Source organism: Oncorhynchus mykiss, chromosome 1 (genome assembly GCF_013265735.2).
Source record: "Oncorhynchus mykiss isolate Arlee chromosome 1, USDA_OmykA_1.1, whole genome shotgun sequence".
Lineage (NCBI taxonomy): Eukaryota > Metazoa > Chordata > Actinopteri > Salmoniformes > Salmonidae > Oncorhynchus > Oncorhynchus mykiss.
The window spans coordinates 35708097-35732394 of record NC_048565.1 but is presented as its reverse complement, the minus strand read 5'-3'; the positions used below and the strand labels follow the sequence as shown (position 1 = coordinate 35732394).

The 24298-nt window shown below is 44.6% G+C and overlaps 1 protein-coding gene across 2 annotated transcripts; it reads right to left on the bottom strand.

Annotated features, from left to right (window-relative positions):
* Positions 1-1331: 1331 nt before the first annotated feature.
* Positions 1332-22571, bottom strand: LOC110521983 (nuclear factor of activated T-cells 5). Of its 2 annotated transcripts, XM_036976625.1 has the most exons (13): positions 22503-22571; positions 22195-22313; positions 14803-14931; positions 10332-10971; positions 9983-10166; positions 9672-9862; positions 9405-9577; positions 9055-9189; positions 8858-8910; positions 8647-8779; positions 8311-8495; positions 5973-8106; positions 1332-5839 (listed from the first exon to the last, which is right to left on the bottom strand). In XM_036976625.1, the coding sequence occupies exons 2-13, from the start codon at positions 22265-22267 to the stop codon at positions 5544-5546; spliced, it is 4326 nt and encodes a 1441-aa protein (XP_036832520.1). In that variant the 5' UTR covers positions 22268-22313; positions 22503-22571; the 3' UTR covers positions 1332-5543. The 2 variants fall into 2 exon arrangements, with proteins under 2 accessions (XP_036832520.1, XP_021455694.2); XM_021600019.2 differs by having other exon boundaries at positions 8311-8492; positions 22195-22569.
* Positions 22572-24298: the final 1727 nt, after the last annotated feature.

Here is a 24298-nt window from a genome sequence, read left to right as displayed (position 1 = left end):
TTCTTCTCACATGTAATGCAATGTATTATTGCTGGGATATGTTAAAGTGTACAAAAAAAATGATACAAAGTGTTTGTTAGGTGTTAAGCCTGTGTTAAAAGGTGCTTAAAATAAAAAATAAAAAAATGGTATTGTGTTAAATTGTAAATAAAGATGGACATGGTTTTAAAAAGGTAGTGGTAATATTTCATTCAGTACCGACACCTGCCCGCCCTTCCAGCATCACCACTCTGGACGGTTCTGACTTAGAATATGTGGACAACTACAAATACCTAGGTGTCTGGTTAGACTGTAAACTCTCCTTCCAGACTCACATTAAGCATCTCCAATCCAAAATTGAATCTAGAATCGGCGTCCTATTTCGTAAACATAGCATCCTTCACTCATGCTGTCAAACATACCCTCGTAAAACTGACTATCCTACCGATCGTTGACTTCGGCGATGTCATTTACAAAATAGCCTCCAACACTCTGCATCCAGTTTTCTGTGTAGTCTATCACAGTGCCATCTGTTTTGTCACCAAAGCCCCATATACTACCTACCACTGAGACCTGTTGGCTGGCTCTCGTTGGCTGGCTCTCGCTTCATATTCGTCGCCAAACCCACTGGCTCCAGGTCATCTGTAAGTGTTTGCTAGGTAAAGCCCCGCCTTATCTCAGCTCACTGGTCACCATAGCAGCACCCACCCATAGCACGTGCTCCAGCAGGTATATTTCACTGGCCAAAGCCAATTCCTCCTTTGGCCACCTTTCTTTCCAGTTCTCTGCTGCCAATGACTGGAACGAACTGCAGAAATCACTGAAGCTGGAGACTCATCTCCCTTCCTAGCTTTAAGCACCAGCTGTCAGAGCAGCTCACAGATCACTGCACCTGTACACATCTGTAAATAGCCCATCCAACTACCTCATCACCATACTGTTATTTATTTGATTTATTTTGCTCCTTTGCACCCCAGTATCTCTACTTGCACGTTCATCTTCTGCACATCTATCACTCCAGTGTTTAATTGCTATGTAATTATTTCACCACTATGGCCTATTTATTGCCTTTACCTCCCTTATCCTACCTCATTTGCACACACTGTATGTAGACTTTTTCCATTGTATTATTGACTGCATGTTTGTTTATTCCATGTGTGACTTGTTTGGCCAGGTCGCAGCCCCCCCCCGGGGCACCTAATGCCATAGTCCCGCCCTGAAATCAGCTATCCCCGGTTAATGCTTGATCTCATTGAATCTAGCCTTAACGCTCTACAAAGAACAGTTGAACAGAGGAAACGTGAGACACAGGGTGAAATGTGAGTAAGCAAACTGACTAATAACACAGCTCACACTGTTCCAATAGGAGTCTTTATTACCACCTTTTCATCTCATGTCAAGCTCTTCACAGCAACAACAGTTATGCTGACAAACACACAGTTACGAGAGAATTCCACAACACCTGATCAGAACAATCTCCACCTCTTTTCCCTTTTACCTCACCATTATGAATCTCAACAGGCATGAAGTAGGGACACAAACAGGTATACAGTCAACGGATTAGGCTGCACAAAGTCCTTGAGCAGTGGTTCCCAACTCGTCATTGAGTACCAAACGGCACACATTTTCGTTGTAGCCCCGGACAAAAACCACCGGACTCAACTCATTGAGGGCCTGATGATTAAGCTGACAAGTTGATTCAGGTGTGCTTGTCTGGGGCTACAATAGAAATGTGGACTGTTGGGGGTACTGGAGGACTGGAATTGGAAACCACTATAGAGTTAGTGATCACACTTTAGACTTGCAACATAACTGCAACCAGGGATGGATGAAATGAAAACACGTTAGGTGGTCATGTAACTAAAAGCAGAACACGGACACTGGCTAGACTGAAGTATGAGAAGTCAGATCATCTAGGGTAGAGGGACATCAGACAAGGGACATGAACAGTCCTGACAAAGGGGATCTGGTAAACGTACTACACTGATGGTTTGTCAAGGCACACTTGAGAAATTCACAACTGATAACCCCCCATCTCATATTTCAACATGGATATTAATGAGTTAATGACAAATAATGTGTGTGGAGAGCACGTGTGATATTTTGCCACCTTAAAGTTAACATTTTCAACTAGTATTTTCAAATGAATATGTAGTCATTCAAACAGTTAAACTAAGCAATCGATCAAGCCAAATAAGAGCGCTTGACCTTGGAACAGGAAACCAGACAGAACCACAAAACAATGTATTTCCACACATGTACAATGCACTGAACATTCAAGATTAGGCTACCTCATATTTCCTCTAAAAACAGTATATATAGTATAAAGTTACATTCATCACACAGAGGAGATACTCAGAGGTTGGCTTTTTCTGTTTGTATGGCTTAGTGAGGCACCATGTGCTCTTGAAAATCCCCAATAAAAATGGAATGGAATGCTTGGACAGCAATGGAGGTGATTATCTATTGTGTTTAGGCCTCATTTATATTTTGAATGAGTGAAACCAAATGGGAGGTTGAAAATAGTTTTCTGTGGGTGGTCTCAGAGTATGTGCCACCATCTTTGACAAGCTGTATCTCATATGGAACTACACAATTACAACTCATTCTAAGTCTATGCTTGGAATGGTGTCCCTTGCATATATTCCATGTATATGGTTTGCACAGAATGAGAGTATAATCGTGACTATTGGCCCACGTTCTACATGAAGCGATCTAGTAGTATACACACCCCCAAACTGCACACTGGGTTTAAGTCCGACGTTTGAAAAATTATATACTGCATGTATATAAAACTGAACATCTGTTATAAAAATACTATGTAATCTGACTCATGGGTAAGAAACCTTCTAAATTACATTTTTAAATGGAGTAATCCTACTTTTTCAAGACAGAATGTAAACATGAGCATGTAGGAATCTGAGCAACAACCAAATGGTTCTCATTTCATCCGTTTGTGTCAATGGCTGCACTTAGACAGGAATCCCATTTGATGTTTTTTTTCACTAATTGGCCTTTTGACCAATCAGATTAGCTCTGGAAAAGATCTGGAATGATTGGTCAAAAGACCAATTAGTGGGGGGAAAATCTCAGAATTAGGCTGCTTGTATCTAAAGCAAAGTAGAGCAACATGGTTTAAAATGCATATTCATTTGGATGGATATGACAGAGGCAAAACTTTTGGGAGGAGAGTACCTTACCACATGTACAGTGCTATCCAATATTTGTATTATTTAAAGTTTGTAATTTGTACAAAAACAATGTTAATATTATCCATGAAAGCTGCATGATTTAAAATGAGTAAACCAATTACAAATGAGTAAACAAACATCAGGATATTTAAAAAATTGAACAAATATGACAAGTTTGAAAACAGGACACACTCCCCTCACACTGCCTGCTCACAGCAATTACTCCAGAAACACAATTCAGACTTTACCACAATATTAATATCAGTACTGTTGATGTGACATGAGTATAAATGTAAGTATAAACATCACATTAGAAGTGTCCATCACTGCTGCACATAGCACCATAGATAACATGAGAATAGCCATCTCTATGGCAAGTTTACACAGGCATCAAATTCTGACATTTTTTTCCACTCACATCTGATCTTTTTCAGATCTGATTGTTCAAAAGACCAATTACTGAAAAAAATAGATTAGAATTGGGCTGCCTGTGTAAACGCAGCCTAAGTAACAGATTTTAGGCCACCTTCCAATGTCCATACTAGCATACCACAGAGTACATGCCCTAAACATTGCTTTATAGTAAGTGGTATGGTAGTGTGGCTATTGTAGCAGAGTTTTTGTGTAGCAGTGAGTCCCTGGTGACAATGCACGGGACAGGTACTGTGTCTATTTCACACAGCTCTGCCCTGAACGCTGACAGTAGTGGTTCAACATCTGTCCGTACATGAACCAGAAACCAACCAAAAACTACAACCACACACACAAGACAAGGTAAAACACCAGTGGTTAACTTACACAGATTGTAAAATACAAGGTAAATAGTAGGCTACAGATAGCAATGTGCTGTACATTCTCCATAAAAATAACACACGCATAAATGTACACACACAATGTATCAGACCAAAAGAAAATTGTGTGTGCCAGAGATATGAAAGCCTATGAATAGTAGCTCGTTACAAATCAGAGACACACCAAAACGAACAATGTATACCCGCTATGGGAATGACGGTATTGACAGAGACACTGAATGGACCACTCAGTATAAATAGGCTTCAGATGAACACCTGACACAAACAATCTCATATATAATTCCAAAAATATAGTGAATGAAAAATGTATGAATGCATGGTCAATGTGTTTAAATGTATACCTTGACAACTTAAAAAAAGTATTATTTTTAAAATGGACATCAACCAGTACAATGTGACTAACCATAGAAAGCCTATGGATGGATATAAGGATTTGCTGGTCACACAAAACAGTTTATAAAGTGCTTAATGTTTAAAACCACCATTCTATTCACAATGAACTGGAAAGACTTCCAAGTCCAACTCTAAAATCCCCCCAAACGAAAGTCGCACGACATATGCAAATGCTGCAAAAACATGGAAAGCATCTGTAACCACTTGTAACAATAAGAGACCACACGGAGACTGAAATGTCAAAGCAACACCAGTTACACAGACTGCTGTGTGACCAGATACACACAGACTGCTGTGTGACCAGATACACACAGACTGCTGTTTGACCAGATACACACAGACTGCTGTGTGACCAGATACACACAGACTGCTGTGTGACCAGATACAGACAGACTGCTGTGTGACCAGATACACACAGACTGCTGTTTGACCAGATACACACAGACTGCTGTGTGACCAGATACACACAGACTGCTGTGTGACCAGATACACACAGACTGCTGTGTGACCAGATACACACAGACTGCTGTGTGACCAGATACACACAGACTGCTGTGTGACCAGATACACACAGACTGCTGTGTGACCAGACACACACAAACTGCTGTGTGACCGGACTGAAGCCTTGCAATCACAAACAAGAACAGGGCGAGACACCTTTCTCTGCCCGCCTTCTTTCGCCCCTTTCCCTCAATAAAATCTCACCATCTCTTCTGTCTTTCTCTCTAGGTCCAACTTTCTGTGTCCCTCTCTCCTCCTCCCTCCCTCCCTCCACTCTTAGGCCATCAATAACACAGTACAGCATGAAAAAGAAGAACCACTGTATAAGTTAGACTGATGGATACCGGAGTTACTTTCCTTTGATTGAGCAAAAGGCGTAGTCACTCAACCAACTCCTCATCACAGCGCCTGTCCGTCTGTATGAATGCATGTACAATCACATCAAAATATGAGCCAAGGGCACAAGAGTACATTTGATAAAAATCTTTAAAAACATCACGACATGTTCTTAGCCTAGGGGGGCTCGTAGCATAGTGAGACACGTCTATCCCATTCTCTGCATCTGTGGGGGGGTTGTACTGTAAGCAGAACACACAACCTGTCCCGGTCTAAGAGTGGGCAGACGTCACAAGAACCCCCAGCAATGTGTCTGTGGTCCCAGTAATGATCACTGCTCTTGAAGACTGTCCAGCAGGTCCTCCATCTTCTGGGAGGTGGTCTGTAAGCTGGTCTGCATAAGGGTCGGCAGGCTAGGTTCTATGGCAGTCTGTATATTGGTCTGCATTGCAGTATGTATGTTTGTCTGCATTGGGGTCTGTAGGTTGGTCTGCATGGGTGTGGCTGTCTGGGCCATGTCTGAGTCCAGTAGAGACTGGATGTGGCTTGCCTGCACAGGGTTGGCGTTCTGGGGTTGGCTCTGGGCTGACAGTGTTGAACCAGTGGACGTCATCAGCTGGGAGGAATCTGCGGAGAAAGAGGAGGATGTCACAAAGATTATTTTAACATTTAAAACAATTTATATAGTGTATATATACATAAATATTCCTCCATTACAGTCCACGATGAGTACTGATCCTGTCAGGTAAAGCAGTCTCACCGTTCTGGAGGCCGAACACAAAAAGGTTGGGTTGTCCTCCTGGCTGGCCGACATTCCTACTCACTCCCGTCTGGAACAGCTGCTCTGGGGGTCTCTGACCGGGGGGGGAGGCGGTACTCTGCAGCTCCACCACCCCCAGTCCGCTCTGCATCACAAAGATGGTTGCAGCTGCTGCAGCCTGGTTTTCTAGTTCCTGCGTAGCCATGTTGCTTTGCAGACCAGACAGAGAACCCTGTGGCAGGAACAGCTCCACCTGCTGGCTGTCAGGGCCACTGCCCGAGCTGGAGCTCACCTGCATAGGCTGCTGGCCCTGGAACAGGCCCTGCTGAGGGGGATTGATGGAGGCTGTGGTCCCCCCTACTGTGGAGCTCTGGTCCTGGAAGGACATGGGCTCTGCTGGGTCAGACCGGGCCACCCCTACCCTGATCCCGACCATGGTGGGCTGGGAGAACAGGAGGGGAGCAGGGGTGTCCTGGGGGTGAGGGGTGCTGCTGCCCATAGAGAGGCCCTGGGTACTGAAGAGGAGGGTTGGAGGCAGAGCCTGGGGGTTGAGGGAGGCGGTGCAGAGGAGCAGGTCTGTGGGCTGGGGCTGAGGGTGTTGGCTGGAGGACAGAGTGTTAGTTTGTAACAAGGAGCCTTGCTGAGCCATGGGAAGCTGCTGCTGGGTTTGCTGTGGTTGTGTCTGCTGGGGGGACTGCTGTTGGTCCATGGGGGTGCTCTGCTGCTGCTGGGTCTGAGACTGGAACACTGACACAGTCTGGGGATCACTGGCTGAAGTCTCCATGGAGGACAGGAATGCTAGCTGCTGCTGACTACCCTGGCTAGAGAGAGTGTTGGGAGAGAGGAACAGCGTGGACCCCGTGACCTGCTGCTCATTATCTCTGCTACCACTGGTCAGCACAGTGAGAGTGTTCTGGAGCAGGGCGGCCTGGACCTGGTGCTGCGGGCTGGGGGATTCCGACAGAGGCCTGGGGGACTGGAGGAGCTGCTGTGGGGGGGAGGTGTGGGAGGGCGGCTGGTGGGGGAAGCTGGAGGTCTGGATGTTGAGCAGCTCCCCAGCCTGCTGGAGGAGAGACACAGGCTGCTGCTGGGGATGAGACGAGGAGTGGATCTGGGGCTGGAGGAGCTCAGCCTGGAGCTGCTGCTGAAAGTTCTCCAACACCTGCTGCTGCTGCTGCTGCTGTTGTTGTTGTTGTAAGTGTTGCATGCTGCCTACTGCTTGGTTTTGTTGTTGTAGGTTGCCTAGTACTTGTTGTTGTTGCTGAAGTTGTTGATCCGGTAGCTGTATGTTTCCTAGGACCTGCTGCTGCTGTTGTTGTTGAAACTGTTGATGTTGTAATTGTTGCTGTTGTAGGTTCCCCAGTATCTGTTGTTGCTGTTGCAGTTGTTGATCCTGTGGCTGTATTAATAATTGTGGTTGTAGCTGTATGTTGCCAAGGACTTGATGCTGCTGTATCTGCTGTATCTGTTGTTGCTGCTGTATCTGTTGTTGCTGCTGTATCTGTTGCATGTTGCCAAGGATCTGCTGTTGTTGCAACTGCTGTTGTGTGGCCAGAGAGCCCTCAGTGCACCCCAGTCTCAGGCTGTTCATGGTGTCCTGTACGTTTTGCTGCAGGGAGTCAGTGGAGGACGCGGGGCTGTACAACACTGAGTTGAGTTGCTGCTGAGCCACTGCTGCCTCTAGGACCTGCTGTACCAGGCTGCTGCCCCCTGCCTGGAGCTCCCTTACTGCCCTCTCCAGCTGGGCCACCCCATCCTGGGGAAACAGGGGAACTTGGGGGGCCTGGGAGGGGGGCGCCATCTGGGACATTCCTACTACCATCATCCCGCTGCAGGAGTTGGAGGCCTCTTGAGGCAGGCTCTCCTGGGGGTCCCGGAGGAACTGCTGGGGTACCTCTGGGGGGACAGGGGGGAGGGTGGTAGTGTCACTGGAGACGGGGAAGGAGGTGATGGGGGCGATGTCCTGCTTCTGGATGGTGCTGAAGGGCTCCAGGGAGGGAAAGACAGGGGCATGGGGGAGGTCCATGTCCCCAGGCTGGAGGGGCATAGGGCCGGGGAAGGACTCTTTCCTAGGCGGGGTGCTGGAGCTCAGCTCAAGGGTCTGCTGGACTAAGATAAGGGTGTCAGAGGGTGGCTGAGGGAGGAGACAAAAAGAGAGTAATGAAATAATTTTGAAGAGAGGTATTTTCTAGAATCTACACACTTCCCTGCAAGTTGGCCATGACTCAAGATGTCTTCTTTGATTGTACAATTAATGGGTGATGTCCCAGCCAAACCATCTGATCTAAATGTACATACAAGGACCCTTGGTTAAATATGACCTGTATATTGCTCCTACCTTGAAGAGTGCTGTGGATGGGGTATTGCTGGAGACCTCCATAGGGGTGACCTCCTGTCGTTTAACCAGTTCGCCAGCAGACTGGGCAGGGTCAGAGGCCAGATAATTGATCTGGTCATGGAAGATGCAGGCCTTGGCCAGAGAAGAACCCTCTGTCTTCACAGACATGTTCAGGGACTTATCTGCTGTGGGATAAAACAGAAACACACACACAGTGTACTATATATATATATACACACACACACCACGCCATTACTCAAACCCATCCCTCCCTTCTTCATCCCATCGCTTACTACCTTCTATCCAAATAATGAAGGAAAGTATCAGCACACATACCTGAGTCTGGGATATACATGAAGGGCTGGAAGTCATGTGACCTCCCGGCATTGGTCGTGATGTAGACGCCCACAGAGACAGGAGAGGAGACAGACAGGCTGTGGTATGGCGGAACCTTCACCACCACATGGTTCTGGAGGAAACAGAACATTGTCAGAATTAGAACAGTCAGCGCCGGGCCCGTATGCATTCCTCATGCATCAATATCTACCTGATGGAACAGCTCCATGTCAATCTCTGCCTCGGCCCGCCACGACTCATCATCTGGAAAGAAAAGGAATCAATGTCTTAACATGGTCACTATGAGGAGACGTCACAGACACCACCGAGAGAGGCAGAAAAGGATGCGAACAAAAGGAAAAGAAGACTGGGAAGACAGGAGGAAGACCGGCAGGTTAGTGCTGGTACCTGCTGAGTTCTCCTGGAAGATGACCTTGGTTCCTTTGAGGAAGTTCTTCCCTATGATGAACAGCTCCTCTCCTCCTCTCACTGAACAGCTGTGGAGACTCTTCTTCAGGATCTCTGGCACCCCTGCTGGCTGGGCTGGGGAAGCACACGCACACCGCAGAGTGTGAAGAATTGCTGTTCACAAAACCCTACCATTGACACTACGTTGTTGGCCAGCTTTCGTTCCAGCCCGACAAGAATATACAGAATTTAATGAACATCAAACCAACACATCCACATTCAAATGTACTTTTGACTGGGTAACCAGTTACTTGTGTTTGTATGAATAGGGCGATAGTTGGTTGACTCACTGCAGAGGATGGGTGACGAGGTGGTCTGTAGGGTTAAGACAGACCCATCAGGCTGGGGGATGTTGACCCTGAATGCCAGCCTGGCCCGGGTGCTCTTCTTCTTGGACCCGGCCACTCCTATACGAGCCTCCACGTCCGCGTTACGCAGCTTCAGGATCCCCACACAGTCAACCCTGTCAAGATTCAACGTTACAGAACATTCAGATGATGAAACAAACACCGAACTGATATTCCAATGTTCATTAACTCAATGGATGAGTCCCTTACGCAAGTGACATGGCGCTGCTGGGCTCCAGAGGGACCTCTATGACGGTGGTTCCCTCGATGTCCACCTCCTTGCAGGCCGTGGTGTTGCGTCCTGTCACCCTGCAGGCCTGGTAGAACCCATGAGGCTTCACTCTGCCTGTGTCACTGGCCACAAACACCTGCAGCACCACCGGCTCACTGACGCCCTCTAACTGGAGAGAGAAAGGGGAGAAGATGGTGAGTAGAGGGCAAAACAGCTCAACCCAACATAGCACAATTGTCTACGGCTAACCAATGGTATATTTATATATATTTTATTAAGTGTCTCTCACCTTGACCGTGGGGAAGCCCTGTTGGGTGCGGTCTTTGACAGAGCCGCGGCTGCCCTCGGTCAGGTAGCGTGCCCGGTGCTGGGTCTCTGGCTGCACTAGGATCTTCAGCTCCTTGCCCTCACTCTTCTGGGGACACTGACTTGACAGCAGGCCTCCCTTCAGCAGCCACCCAGCCTCCAGAGAACTGAAGAGCACACAACATACTTCACTCAGAGGACCTCTTTATTAGGCCTCCAGGTGATGCCGCTGCTTTGCTGTGTGTGCAACAGAGTCAATGGTATGGCAACTTAAATCCTCATGCTCTTAGCAAAGGCACCTAAAAAGGAGACTAGCATTCTATTCAACCAACCTGGGCTTGGGGCTGGCCTTGTCTGGGCCCAGCTGAGACAGAACAAAGTGTGGGGCCGTGGCGCTGTCTGCATCAAACACGTCCATGCTGTCCTCTGGGGGTGCAGGTTTGGCCCCGGGCCGCTGGCGGGGGGTGCGTTTACGGGACTTGCGGGGCACCTCTGTGTTGTCGTTGTAGGAGTTGGAGCTGACCAGGCTGAAGTTGGAGGCCGAGTCGTCAGCCCAGATGCTGCTGCTGTGTTCTGAGTCTGGACCTGCTGGCCCGGCCGGGGCTGGATTCTCCTGGCAGGACATACTGCTGTCGTCAAACAGGTCTTCCGGAGGGGGGGAGATGCTCAACACTGGCCTCCGCTTAGAGGGGGTGTTCTGGGGCTGCTGCTGGGATCCCACCCCCCCTGCTCCTGGGTCTCCTTCTCCTGTTCCAGAGCTGGTCCCATTGCCGCCTCCACCTTCAGAGGCAGACAGAGCTCCCTCCACCCCTTCCCTCTCGGATCCTTCTGGGGCTCCGGACCCCTCTCTGGGGGCCCCACTGGGATGGTGGAGGAGGAGAGGAGGCTGGGACTGGTCCATGGCTGAGGTAGAAGGGGCCGAGCTGGGGCCTCCCGTGGCCAAAGAGGATGGAGAAGGGCTGGGTGAGGTGGCTGGATGGCGTGTGGACCGATCACATTGTTAGTATGGATGTCAATACAGAGCAGGCTATTCACGCAGCTGAATTTGTGCATGATTTGTCCAGAGTTTTCCCTCTTCCCAACTCTAAATTCATTTGACGTTGTTTGTGTGGCTAAATGCCCTCACTGTGCATGCCAGAGTTCTCTGGTGTCAGGCAAATTTTCTGAAGTTAAAGTTGAGAATGGTACAAATAGGCCCCAATCGAATGTTCTGTAATCAAAACTTGCTCAATAAAAAAATAATAAAATCAGTGACAAAACTGACATGCTTTGTTTACAAAAAACAAACGCAAGCTTTTAAAATTGTTACATACATTGCCCCCAAAAATAAAAACATCTGGTCAGTCAGACTTTCTTCTTAACAAATTTGCAGGTTAATGATACGGTGCCAAATTAAATGTAGAGGGGGGCTAGAGCAGTTTGTGCATATAATGGTAGTACTATACAGCAGCTGGTGCATACAGCAGTGGGTCTATACAGCAGTCTGAGCATGCCAATTGGAGGATTGGGTTGGGACTGAGCGTAGCCATGGCAACAGAATAAACAAGGCTCTGACCTATGGAGCAGTGACCTGCAGGCCATTTTATATGCAGATGCCCCCTGCCTCAGAGGGAGGGAACTTCCTGCAATACAAATGAGACAGCCAATGAGCAACAAGAGAGCTGATCAGTCATGACTCAATTTCCTGGCAATCAGCAAATTGGGTCAATTAAATACTGTGTGAGGATAGCGGATCCTTTTTATTTTAAGTGTCTTTTGATAAAACGATGATGCATGTAGTGCTTGCTTGGGCTAGCATGAAGCCAGCTCTCCAACTCTGAAAATGAGCTTGTGGTAGAAGCGGCCCCTAACCACCGATCTAGAATCAGATTACCCTAGCCTGGTACATGTATGGCATGACAAGAGTCAGAGGAGCTGGCTAAAACACATATAGATCTGGGACCAGTCTACCCTACACCCCAATCCTAACAGTAACCATTAAAGGGGTTGAGAATTATCTGATCCTCTACCAGTGGTTATAGGGTCAACTTCAACCTTATCCTGAGTTACTGTGCACAATGACAGCAGCCACATGACTACTGTGTTCAGTCAGTCAGCTTCCTCTGCTAAATGGTATGAATACTTTATCTACTTCCTCAGAGTCAGATGACCTCATGGATACCATTTTTATGTCTCTGCGTCCAGTTTGAAGGAAGTTAGAGGTAGTTTTGCAAGCCAATGCTGGCTAACTACTGTTAGAACAATGACTGGAAGTCTATGGTATCTGCTAGCATGCTTGCTAATACCCATGGACTTCCAGTCATTGCGCTAACGCTAGTTAGCAACTTCCTTCAAATCGCATGCTGATGGAACACTACATATTGTTTTTCTGATCTAATATAAATGACATCTCTTGAGATATTTTCTTTATGCTGGTCCACATGGTGTGTGTGTGTAATCTCATCTTCACTGAAAGTCTATCACAGACAGTTGATTCAGACAGGCGTGCTAATTCAGAAGTGCTAAAAGGACACAATAATTGCTTTGCTAATTATAGCCTAGCTCTTTTCACCTCTTCTCATCATCTAAGAATACAATTAAAACAATAGAAACTGACAGTAAAGGTTGTCTCTAGTGGCGGGGCTAATTTACATCGCTCCATCTAAGAGAGTTGAAAACGTAGGACAATGGGAAGAAAACAAAACCATTTTTAATCCAATTTTGATTAGACACACGAGACAGAGTGCAAGCAATACTAGCCTAATATGACTTTGGCTATAGGCTAATGCAAATATAAATATATATATATAAATATATATATATAAATATATATATACAGTGCCTTGCGAAAGTATTCGGCCCCCTTGAACTTTGCGACCTTTTGCCACATTTCAGGCTTCAAACATGAAGATATAAAACTGTATTTTTTTGTGATGAATCAACAACAAGTGGGACACAATCATGAAGTGGAACGACATTTATTGGATATTTCATACTTTTTTAACAAATCAAAAACTGAAAAATTGGGCGTGCAAAATTATTCAGCCCCTTTACTTTCAGTGCAGCAAACTCTCTCCAGAAGTTCAGTGAGGATCTCTGAATGATCCAATGTTGACCTAAATTACTAATGATGATAAATACAATCCACCTGTGTGTAATCAAGTCTCCGTATAAATGCACCTGCACTGTGATAGTCTCAGAGGTCCGTTAAAAGCGCAGAGAGCATCATGAAGAACAAGGAACACACCAGGCAGGTCCGAGAAACTGTTGTGAAGAAGTTTAAAGCCGGATTTGGATACAAAAATATTTCCCAAGCTTTAAACATCCCAAGGAGCACTGTGCAAGCGATAATATTGAAATGGAAGGAGTATCAGACCACTGCAAATCTACCAAGACCTGGCCGTCCCTCTAAACTTCCAGCTCATACAAGGAGAAGACTGATCAGAGATGCAGCCAAGAGGTCCATGATCACTGGATGAACTGCAGAGATCTACAGCTGAGGTGGGAGACTCTGTCCATAGGACAACAATCAGTCGTATATTGCACAAATCTGGCCTTTATGGAAGAGTGGCAAGAAGAAAGCCATTTCTTAAAGATATCCATAAAAAGTGTTGTTTAAAGTTTGCCACAAGCCACCTGGGAGACACACCAAACATGTGGAAGAAGGTGCTCTGGTCAGATGAAACCAAAATTGAACTTTTTGGCAACAATGCAAAACGTTATGTTTGGCGTAAAAGCAACACAGCTGAACACACCATCCCCACTGTCAAACATGGTGGTGGCAGCATCATGGTTTGGGCCTGCTTTTCTTCAGCAGGGACAGGGAAGATGGTTAAAATTGATGGGAAGATGGATGGAGCCAAATACAGGACCATTCTGGAAGAAAACCTGATGGAGTCTGCAAAAGACCTGAGACTGGGACGGAGATTTGTCTTCCAACAAGACAATGATCCAAAACATAAAGCAAAATCTACAATGGAATGGTTCAAAAATAAACATATCCAGCTGTTAGAATGGCCAAGTCAAAGTCCAGACCTGAATCCAATCGAGAATCTGTGGAAAGAACTGAAAACTGCTGTTCACAAATGCTCTCCATCCAACCTCACTGAGCTCGAGCTGTTTTGCAAGGAGGAATGGGAAAAAATGTCAGTCTCTCGATGTGCAAAACTGATAGAGACATACCCCAAGCGACTTACAGCTGTAATCGCAGCAAAAGGTGGCGCTACAAAGTATTAACTTAAGGGGGCTGAATAATTTTGCACGCCCAATTTTTCAGTTTTTGATTTGTTAAAAAAGTTTGAAATATCCAATAAATGTCGTTCCACTTCATGATTGTGTCCCACTTGTTGGTGATTCTTCACAAAAAAATACAGTTTTATATCTTTATGTTTGAAGCCTGAAATGTGGCAAAAGGTCGCACAGTTCAAGGGGGCCGAATACTTTCGCAAGGCACTGTATATATATATATATATATATATATATATATATATATATATATTTATATTTGCATTAGCCTATAGCCAAAGTCATTAGGCTATATATATATATATATATATAAACCAGGGCCATGTTCGTTCATTCAAACAAAACAATATTTATTCTCAATCTCTTGCACCTGTCCTGTCTACAGTAACCATGGCCCACAATTGAAAACTCAATTTCCCAGAATACACCACCACTAGCACCAACTGCCCCACAGGCACTCAGCAGGAACGGTGGAAGTAGACTAGCATGAAGTTGTCCACTAGACACTGAACTAAGGTCAGTCTTATGTTCTGCCCCCTAATAATCTAGGTGAGGATACAGACAGAGTGAAGAGCTAACCTGAGGCCATGGCTGCAGAAGGGGGCGGTCCGGCCTCTCCCCCACTCTTCTGGCTCATGGTGGGTGTGTCTGTCTGCGAGGAGGACGACTGCAGCTGGAGCTCCTTAGGGAGGAGGTCATACACAGACTCTGGTGAGGAGGAGAGAAATCACGGGGTTTGTTAGTGCACCAGAAACCACCAACAACCAACTAGTTACTGTTTTAACAGTGGGAGGTCACCTGGTTGCTAAGAAACAACCCATAAACACCCTGATATAGATATATCTGTCGTGAATGTGCAGTTTATCCATCCACCATATGCAGCCTATCAAGCGGTCATCTAATATGCCTGTGATACAGTCAACGCCAGCAGCATAGTGAGACGGACACAATCTCTGGCTCTGGGATGTCAGCCCTGAGACACACACACACAAAGAGCTGCACTACAACCACTGTGGGAGGGGGGACTTCCAGCCAGCATATGGTACAGTACAGCACTCATGTTCTGCTTCATCCAATTCATTTTTAAAGTGTCTCGACTCCGCCCACGAGGCGTACAACGGCCTACATTAGGACTAGCCTGCCTGCTGCCGGTTAAGTGGGACTTTTTTGTAACACCACCACCCTCTGTGGTCATGGTCTCTGTTGGTATGTGTCTATTGTGTTCTGTTCCACTGAGTTAGAGTGAGAGAGTGGGCCCTTGTGAATGCTGATGGAGGGATGACGATCTAGCATGACCTCAGCCTTGTGCGAGTCACACTAACGACTGTCAGGTCAGGGCCAAGTGCAGGAGCTGCTCCACTGGCACTCAGTCTCTCGCCTACACTTCCACACTCACCGCTCTCCTTTTCCATAGTAGGTGGGGTCTGCTAATTTTCTATGGAAATTAGACATTTGCAAAAGCCCCACTGTTTGCATAAGACACCAACAGGAAAAAAATGTGATTGGTGAAGATTTTGAAAGAGAGATTTTGAAAGAGAGAGATCAGCTAAGCCTATTAATACACTACCTATTTATTTGGACAGTGAAGCTAAAATGTTTAATTTGGCTCTACTCCAGCATTTTGGATTCGAGGTCAAATTTTTCATATGAAAAACAGAATGTCATACATATTTTGTTTTACCTTTTAGAAATGACATCACTTTATGCATCTAGTCCACCCATTTGCAAGTGTCTTAAGTATTTGGACAGATTTAGTTAGTGTATTAAAAGATCAAAAGAGTAGCGTTTGGTCCCATATTCCTAGAACGCAATGACCACATCAAGCTTGTGACTACAAACCTATTGGATGCATCAGCAGTTTGTTTTGGTTGCGTTTCAAATTATCTTGTGCCCAATAGAATGGTAAATCATGTATTGTGACATTTTGGGGTCACTTTTATTGTAAATATGAATAGGTTTTTGAACACTTCTACATTAATGTGCATGCTACCATGACTACAGATAATGATAATTGAATCGTGAATAATGAGTGAGAAGACATGCAAACCTTGCACCATTATCAATAACAGTTGAAGTCGGAAGTTTACATACACTTTGGTTGGAGTCATTATAACTCGTTTTTCAACCACTCCACTAATTTCTTGTTAACAAAGTATAGTTTTGGTAAGTCGGTTAGGACATCTACTTTGTGCATGACACAAGTAATTTTTCCAACAATTGTTAACAGATGGATTATTTCACTGTATCACAATTCCAGTAGGTCAGAAGTTTACATACACAATGTTGACTTTGCATTTAAACAGCTTGGAAAATTCCAGAAAATTATGTCATGGCTTTAGAAGCTTCTACTAGGCTAATTGACATAATTTGAGTTAATTGGAGGTGTACCTGTGGATGTATTTCAAGGCCGACCTTCAAACTCAGTGCCTCTTTGCTTGACATCATGGGAAAATCAAAAGAAATCAGCCAAGACCTCAGAAAATAATTGTAGACCTCCACAAGTCTGGTTCATCCTTGGGAGCAATTTCCAAATGCCTGAAGGTACCACGTTCATCTGTACAAACAATAGTACAGATGTATAAACACCATGGGACCACGCAGCCGTCATACCGCTCAGGAAGGAGACGTGTTCTGTCTCCTAGAGATGAACGTATTTTGATGCGAAAAGTGCAAATCAATCCCAGAACTACAGAAAAGGATCTTGTGAAGATGCTGGAAGAAACAGGTACAAAAGTATCTATATCCACAGTCAAACAAGTCCTATTTCGACATAACCTGAAGGCTGCTCAGCAAGGATGAAGCCACTGCTCCAAAATCACCGTAAAAAAGACAAGACTACAGTTTGCAACTGCACACGGGGACAAAGATGGTACTATTTGGAGAAATGTCCTCTGGTCTGATGAAACAAAAATAGAATTGTTTGGCCATAATGACCATCGTTATGTTTGGAGGAAAAGGGGGAGGCTTGCAAGCCGAAGAACACCTTCCCAACCGTGAAGGACGGGTGTGACAGCATCATGTTGTGGGGGTGCTTTGCTGCAGGAGGGACTGGTGCACTTCACAAAATAGATGGCATCCTGAGGCAGGAAAATTATGTGGATAACGAACATCAGTCAGGAAGTTAAAGCTTGGTCGCAAATGGGTCTTCCAAATGGACAATGACCCCAAGCATACTTCCAAAGTTGTGGCAAAAGGGCTTAAGGACAACAAAGTCAAGGTATTGGAGTGGCCATCATAAAGCCCTGACCTCAATCCCATAGCAAATTTGTGGGCAGAACTGAAAAAGTTTATGTGAGCAAGGAGGCCTACAAACCTGACTCAGTTACAGCTTTGTCAGGAGGAATGGGACAGAATTCACCCAACTTATTGTGGGAAGCTTGTGGAAGGCTACCTGAAACGTTTGACCCAAGTTAAACAATTTAAAGGCAATGCTACCAAATACTAATTGAGTGTATGTAAACTTCTGACCCACTGGGAATGTGATGAAAGAAATACAAGCTGAAATAAATAATTCTCTCTACTATCATTCTGACATTTCACATTCTTAAAATAAAGTGGTGATCCTAACTGACCTAAAACAGGGAATTTTTACTAGGATTAAATGTCAGGAATTGTGAAAAACTGAGTGTAGTTATGCTTTTAACTTTCTCACTCATCATTCAGGATTATCCGTAATCATGGTAGCATCTAGATTAACGTTCAGAAACATATTCTGTTACAATAAAAGTGCCTCCAAAATGACAATACATTATTACCATTCATGTGTTTTGGGCACAACATAACCCGACACACAACCTACACAAACTGCATATGAATCCAACAAGTTTGCGGAGTCACACGCTTGACGTAGTCCTTGTGTGCTAGGAATATGGGACCAAATACTAAACTTTTGACCAAAATTAATACACTATATGTGAATTTCTCCAAATACTTATGACGCCTTGAAGACTAGATACATAAAGTGCTGTCATTTCTAAACGCTTCACCCCATAATGAAAATTCCCTCAAATTAAAGCTGACAGTCTGCACTTAACCTCAGTCATTGTATCATTTCAAATGAAACTGCTGGAGTACAGAGCCAAAAACAACAACTGTCCAAATACTTTTGGACCTCAATGTATTTAGGGGAGCCTCCTCTATGTGAAGCAGTACGTTATAACAGTTCTCTGATTAGCCTAGGCCAACAAGTCAGCCAAGTCCAGCATACATCCCCTGTTACAATCCGATTACCTCACCACATACTTACTGTATGTTATGTAGCTGGCTACACGCTGCTCACATTACGTTAGCTTTGAAGCTGTGCCAAGCCAACGGTCAGACTTTATTGTTCGCAGCTGGCCCTTTACTTTGATGACACAGAAATATGTTGGCCCACAAGCAGACGCCAAGAATCCACCACAGTCTCTTGCAATGCCCCGGCATCTAACATGCATCTTAAACTCATAGGTAATCTTGCATGCTTAGACTTCACAGCTACAGACTATGCAATATTTAGAGATTAACGCAGAGTAAAGACAAAGATCCTATCCACTCCGCAGTATATACTTACATGGCAAAATCAAAGCCAGACATTGAAATACAAAAGGCTGCCTATGTCATGGATGGCATAGCCTTGATCAATTTGTGATGATGATATAAGATGTAGCCAGTCTACAAACAGTAAACCACTTGAGATGTGTTCATTAGAAGTGTTTATGAAGCAGCAACACTGCTATCGGCCTCAGCCAATTACTGTCATATAAATAGGCTACACACACCTCATCACGTCAGACAGCAGCACCATATGGCCAGCCCCTGTTAGCATGGCATGGCCACTAATACACTGGCTCATTAGTGTAACACACACAGGGTCCAGGCAGATGTCTGAACCAGTGTCAGGAGACAGGTAGTCCATGCACAGAGCATCTGTGAACTCTGGTGAAAGACCAAGTTCAGAGAAAACAAAAATAAACATTTTGAATTAAGCCCGTCAGCCTACATGTGGAGAAAAAACAGCAGTAGTGCGTCGCTGCAAGCCCAGCTAGGCCTAGATGACTAGCCAACGACGAATAAGAGAGAGGTCCAAAACCACTAGCAAACCTCATGCACCAAGACAGCGCAGTGTACATTTTTACTGAAAGGTTTTGCATGGCAGCCATATCTGCCACCTGTAGAAGGTCTTTAAACTAAAACCCCCCAGGCTTTGATCACTTCCAGACACAGCTGGACTGAAAGAGTAGTGGACTGAGCAGAGAGGACAATGGAGCCTGTTCATAGCAGTGTTATCACAAGAGCAGCCATGACTCAGTCAGCACCAACCAGACACCACATCAACTGGCCAAGTAGCTAGATAATATAGCTACTGTATCATATAACTCATTCTGGGTAGATCACGATTTAAACATTCCATCCACTTCACTCTACTTCACTTTTGACAAGGCCTGCAAATGAATTAAGGTGAACTTGGCAAAAACACACCCATCCACAGACATGTGCAAGCACACAAAGATTATTTTCATAAATGTGATACATTTTATGACTGCTGCAAGACTAACTGCTTCTGAATCCGATAAGACCACTTTCACTCATCTGAAACAATCAGAACCTGCTTGTAACCTGCTATGTACCCAAATGCTTGCCAAAGTTCTAGTTTGATTCTCAGTATTTGGTTTGCCTAAGGCAATGGGGTTGGCTAAGGATAGCAGCTAGCTAGCAGATCCAACCCGCTTGCTTACAGCTGCACTAGGGTCGGACAGACTTCCTGGGTAGATTAAGACACCATAGAGCTGACGTGAGATGTCTCTGAAAATGTACCTCAATCCAGGGATGAAAAATGCATTGTGCTGCAGCATTATCCTAACTGATACATACTGTCCTTCTCGTCCTCATACTAGGCAGGAGAGGCTATATGGACACGCCCGGTTCCCAAAATTAATGGTGTATGTTGCGCAGCTGAGAGTCGAGTTTGGAGACGAATAGATTCAGATCAGTCAACCGTCCTGATAAGCTCTTCCCAAGCTAATGTATGTTGACTAGCTGACAACAGCAGCAGCATGGCGCTAGTTAAAACTTGTAAAAGAAAGTGATGTTTATTTTGATGGGCGAGGAAGAAATAACTAAAGTCACCATGTGGATTTGGTCACCATCTCCAATGTTCCATCCCACTTGATTTGATTTCAAATAGGATAGTAAAATACACGAGAAATAACCTGTAATATTGGTAGTAGTCATCTAGAGGTCACCATGATACAGTCTACACTGTTCAATGGGGAGAGTTTGCGCTGCAAGCCGACAACACGGGGCAGTGTCCTTCGCTCCCGCTTGTTGCTGTAACGAGAGGGATGTAGCTAGATATTGTAGCCAATATCAGGCCAGGGTGACAGGTAAAGCATATGTATTATAGTGATTGTCACCGAAAATGTATAACTACGGCATTAATGTCTAACATTGCTGATAAAAATGATTCTGAACACTCCCAAGTCCCAATTTTGGCAGACAAGTTTCAAATTCTTGAAGTTTCTAGACACAAGCCTAAACTAGCTAGCTGGGAAGGACTCATGAGGACGACTGACTGAACTGACTGGACCGAATCTGTTCGTCTCCACTCTCGCTGTGCAACAAACGCCATCAATCTGGGCACCAGGCATGTCCGTGCAGCAGCAGCCACAGCAGAGATTTTGGAATGGCAGTGTCAGCCAAATCAGCTCCTTTGTTGTTCAACGCCATGTGCCATTCAAAATGGCTGCTATGGCTTCTGCCATCTAGCACGAGGACGAAAACGGCAGTTTAATTAAACTAGCAGACGTTCAGCCTTGGTGTAACAGTTGGGATAATGGGACAATTCAGATTACACCGCATTTCTCAACTTTTTGCAAGACATATCTCACACTGGCTCTGTGGTGTCTTGGTGTTTTCACACTTGGTCCTTTTCAGCTACATTGGTTCCCTTTTTAGTGCAATGTGAACACAAAATTGTCCTGGTTCACTTGTCATTATTTCCACACCAAACACTATAGGCTACTGCAGAACCATTTCCCCTGCCATAGGCCCTCACATTAGTCCCACAAACTAAAAAGTTCAATTACAGCATTATTATTTCTGCTATTATTCTTCTGCCATTTATCCGGTTACCAGTCATTTATACATGTAAATATTATAATTTGATTCTAATTAGTAGGTCTTATTTTGCAACTAAATGTAAACAATTGTCTTCCAAAATGTATGAAGGTACATCCCTGGCTGTCCAATAACAGGTTGTGATGGTATGGCTTGTCCAGCACTGTGCATTTACCCAGAGTGCATTGAGCAAATGTTGGAAAAAGATCATGGTTCCTTTCGAAACATAGCAACATGAATGCAAAGAGGACTGTCCACAAAAATGTTGAACTGTCAAGAAAGTCCTAACGCAAAGGCAAGAGCAGTGTGAATATAAAGACTTATTTAGCTTTGTTTTCACACTTGAGTTCACTTTAAAGAGGACTGAGATCAGTTATTTAAAAAAAAAGAGGACTATATCTGAAAACACCCGTAATTTACACAGAAAGCCTTTCCGACGCTAGTGCAGCTGTATTCAAGCGGGCCGGATCTGCTGACTAGATAGCTAACAGCTTAACTAAAGACTGCTAGCTAAATAGCTAGCTAAGGTTCGCGAACAATCGTGACAAATTCAGCAAGCAATCGAGGGGTTTGTGACAATGCAACCTGTACCTAACGTTTAAATACTGTAACCATGGCATAGTCATGGGGGACCGAACCACGAGTGTACCGGGGGAAAACAATAACACAACACGCCTCCTACTGCTCCCTAACGTTAGCTGTTAGTTGGTCCATCATGCACTCATTAGTTAACTAGCTAGCTATAAGCAAAACTAGCTGCTGCTAACGTTAGCTATCTAGCCAACTAACGTGATCTATCCGTTCATCAGTCTTAGTCCAAAACAATGGCAATACAATACAAAGGCAACCATGTCATAACATGTATAGAAGTCTTACCTTTGGAGTAAAGGGATTTGGGGGAATTAAGGTCGAGATCAGCGCTGAGAAGGGATATAAAATCAGAGGGCATCGCAGCGCTTCATGGAGGGATGCGTAGCGGACGCCCTCTAACAGTACTATGGATCAGAACGAAGCCAGCTAACGTTAGTGAGCAATGAATAAAAATAAATAAAAGAAGGTCTACAAACAGGCAATATTGCGTCTGGGGGGCAAATTGTGTTAAGCAATACAAGTGTAATAGTCCCAGATAACCGTTAATTAGCGCGTAACACGTTTGTTATGTTGTTTTTTATGCCTAGACTCACAGTTGCTATGCTAATGCCGCGTTCACGTGTTATCGGAAACTCCTAGTTCCTACTGAGAAGGGGGAAGCTGAAGCCCAATATGGCGACCGGAGCACAGATACACAAGGCGAGGCGTGGCTTAACATGGCCACGCCCCCAAGAAGGGAGCAGAGATAGGGTACCTTTACTCCCATGTAATTCATAATGTAATTAACCTAAATTTGGCATCATCCGAAGCAAACTAGCAAAACGTTTGTCGTTTCAATAAACGTTTTCAGCAGCATCACTTGTCGTTATTAACATACTTGGCTGTCACAACACATTATTTGCATGATACTTATTCTGCCACTCTGTGTTACCCGACCTGCTAACACTGACAGTAAAGCTGTCACATTATACTTATGTCACTGTTTGTTTACCCCTAGCTTTTTGCCGGATCTAATTCACAAGTCTTAGATATGTCACGTATTTACTTCCAGTCTTTGCCTACCCTTGAACAGTCATTAGAAAACTTGATTCTTGTTAGCATGTCTATATGTCCTTTCAACTTGCCAGAGACCAGTGGTGCAGACAACCCTACCAAGTTGTCCAAAGTAGCCTATGGTGATATCTACACCTACATAGCGAGTTAGATATAAACAAGTGTTAGCTTGCAATTTACTCTGAAATCAGTGCTTCGAACACACAAATGTATATTTTATTTATTTTATTTCACCTTTATTTAACCAGGTAGGCTAGTTGAGAACAAGTTTTCATTTACAACTGCGACCTGGCCAAGATAAAGCAAAGCAGTGTGACACAAACAACAACAGAGTTACACATGGAATAAACAAACATACAGTCAATAATACAATAGAGAATGTCTATATACAGTGTGTGCAAATGAGGTAGGATAAGGGGGGTAAGGCAATAAATAGTCCATAGTGGCAAAATTATTACAGTATGGCAAATGAAACACTGCGGTGATAGATGTGCAGAAGATGAGTGTGTAAGTAGCTGTACTGGGGTGCAAAGGAGCAAAATAAATAACAATATGGTGATGTGGTAGTTGGATGGGCTATTTACAGATTGGCTATGTACAGGTGCAGTGATCTGTGAGCTGCTCTGACAGCTGGTGCTTAAAGCTAGTGAGGAATACATGAGTCTCCAGCTTCAGTGATTTCTGCAGTCCGTTCCAGTCATTGGAAGCAGAGAACTGGATGGAAAGGCGGCCGAAGGAGGAATTGGCTTTGGGGGAGACCAGTGAAATATATCTGCTGGAGCGCGTGCTGTGGGTGGGTGCTGCTATGGTGACCAGTGAGCTGAGATAAGGCGGGGCTTTACCTAGCAACGACTTATAGATAAACCAGAGCCTTCCATCATCATCATCATCATCACCACAGGGTATAGCCTGAAACCATGAGGTTCGTTTAACCTGGTCCTTGGGTAGTTTAAACATAATTTAGCGGTCTTTTCTCCTACTATTGTTCAAACAAAACGGTATGCAACATCTTTTCGGTATCTTGGCTATAAAAGTGGGGTTAGATAGCTAATGTTAGCTAGCTGAAGAAAGCCCATTGGAATCGTCTCTTTGGCTGATAATCGTGACATACATTCCATGAGACAGTCTCTGTTCATGCTAACATTTTTACCTTTAGAATCAAAGTGATTTTAGGTATGATGTTGACTGAAAAAAAAGAAATGCAATGTGTTGGTCCCATGTGTCATGAGCTGAAATAGAAGATCCCGGAAATGTTCCATATGCACAAAAAGCTTATTTCTGTCAAATTTTGTGCAAACATTTGTTTACATCCCTGTTAGTGAGCATACCTCCTTAG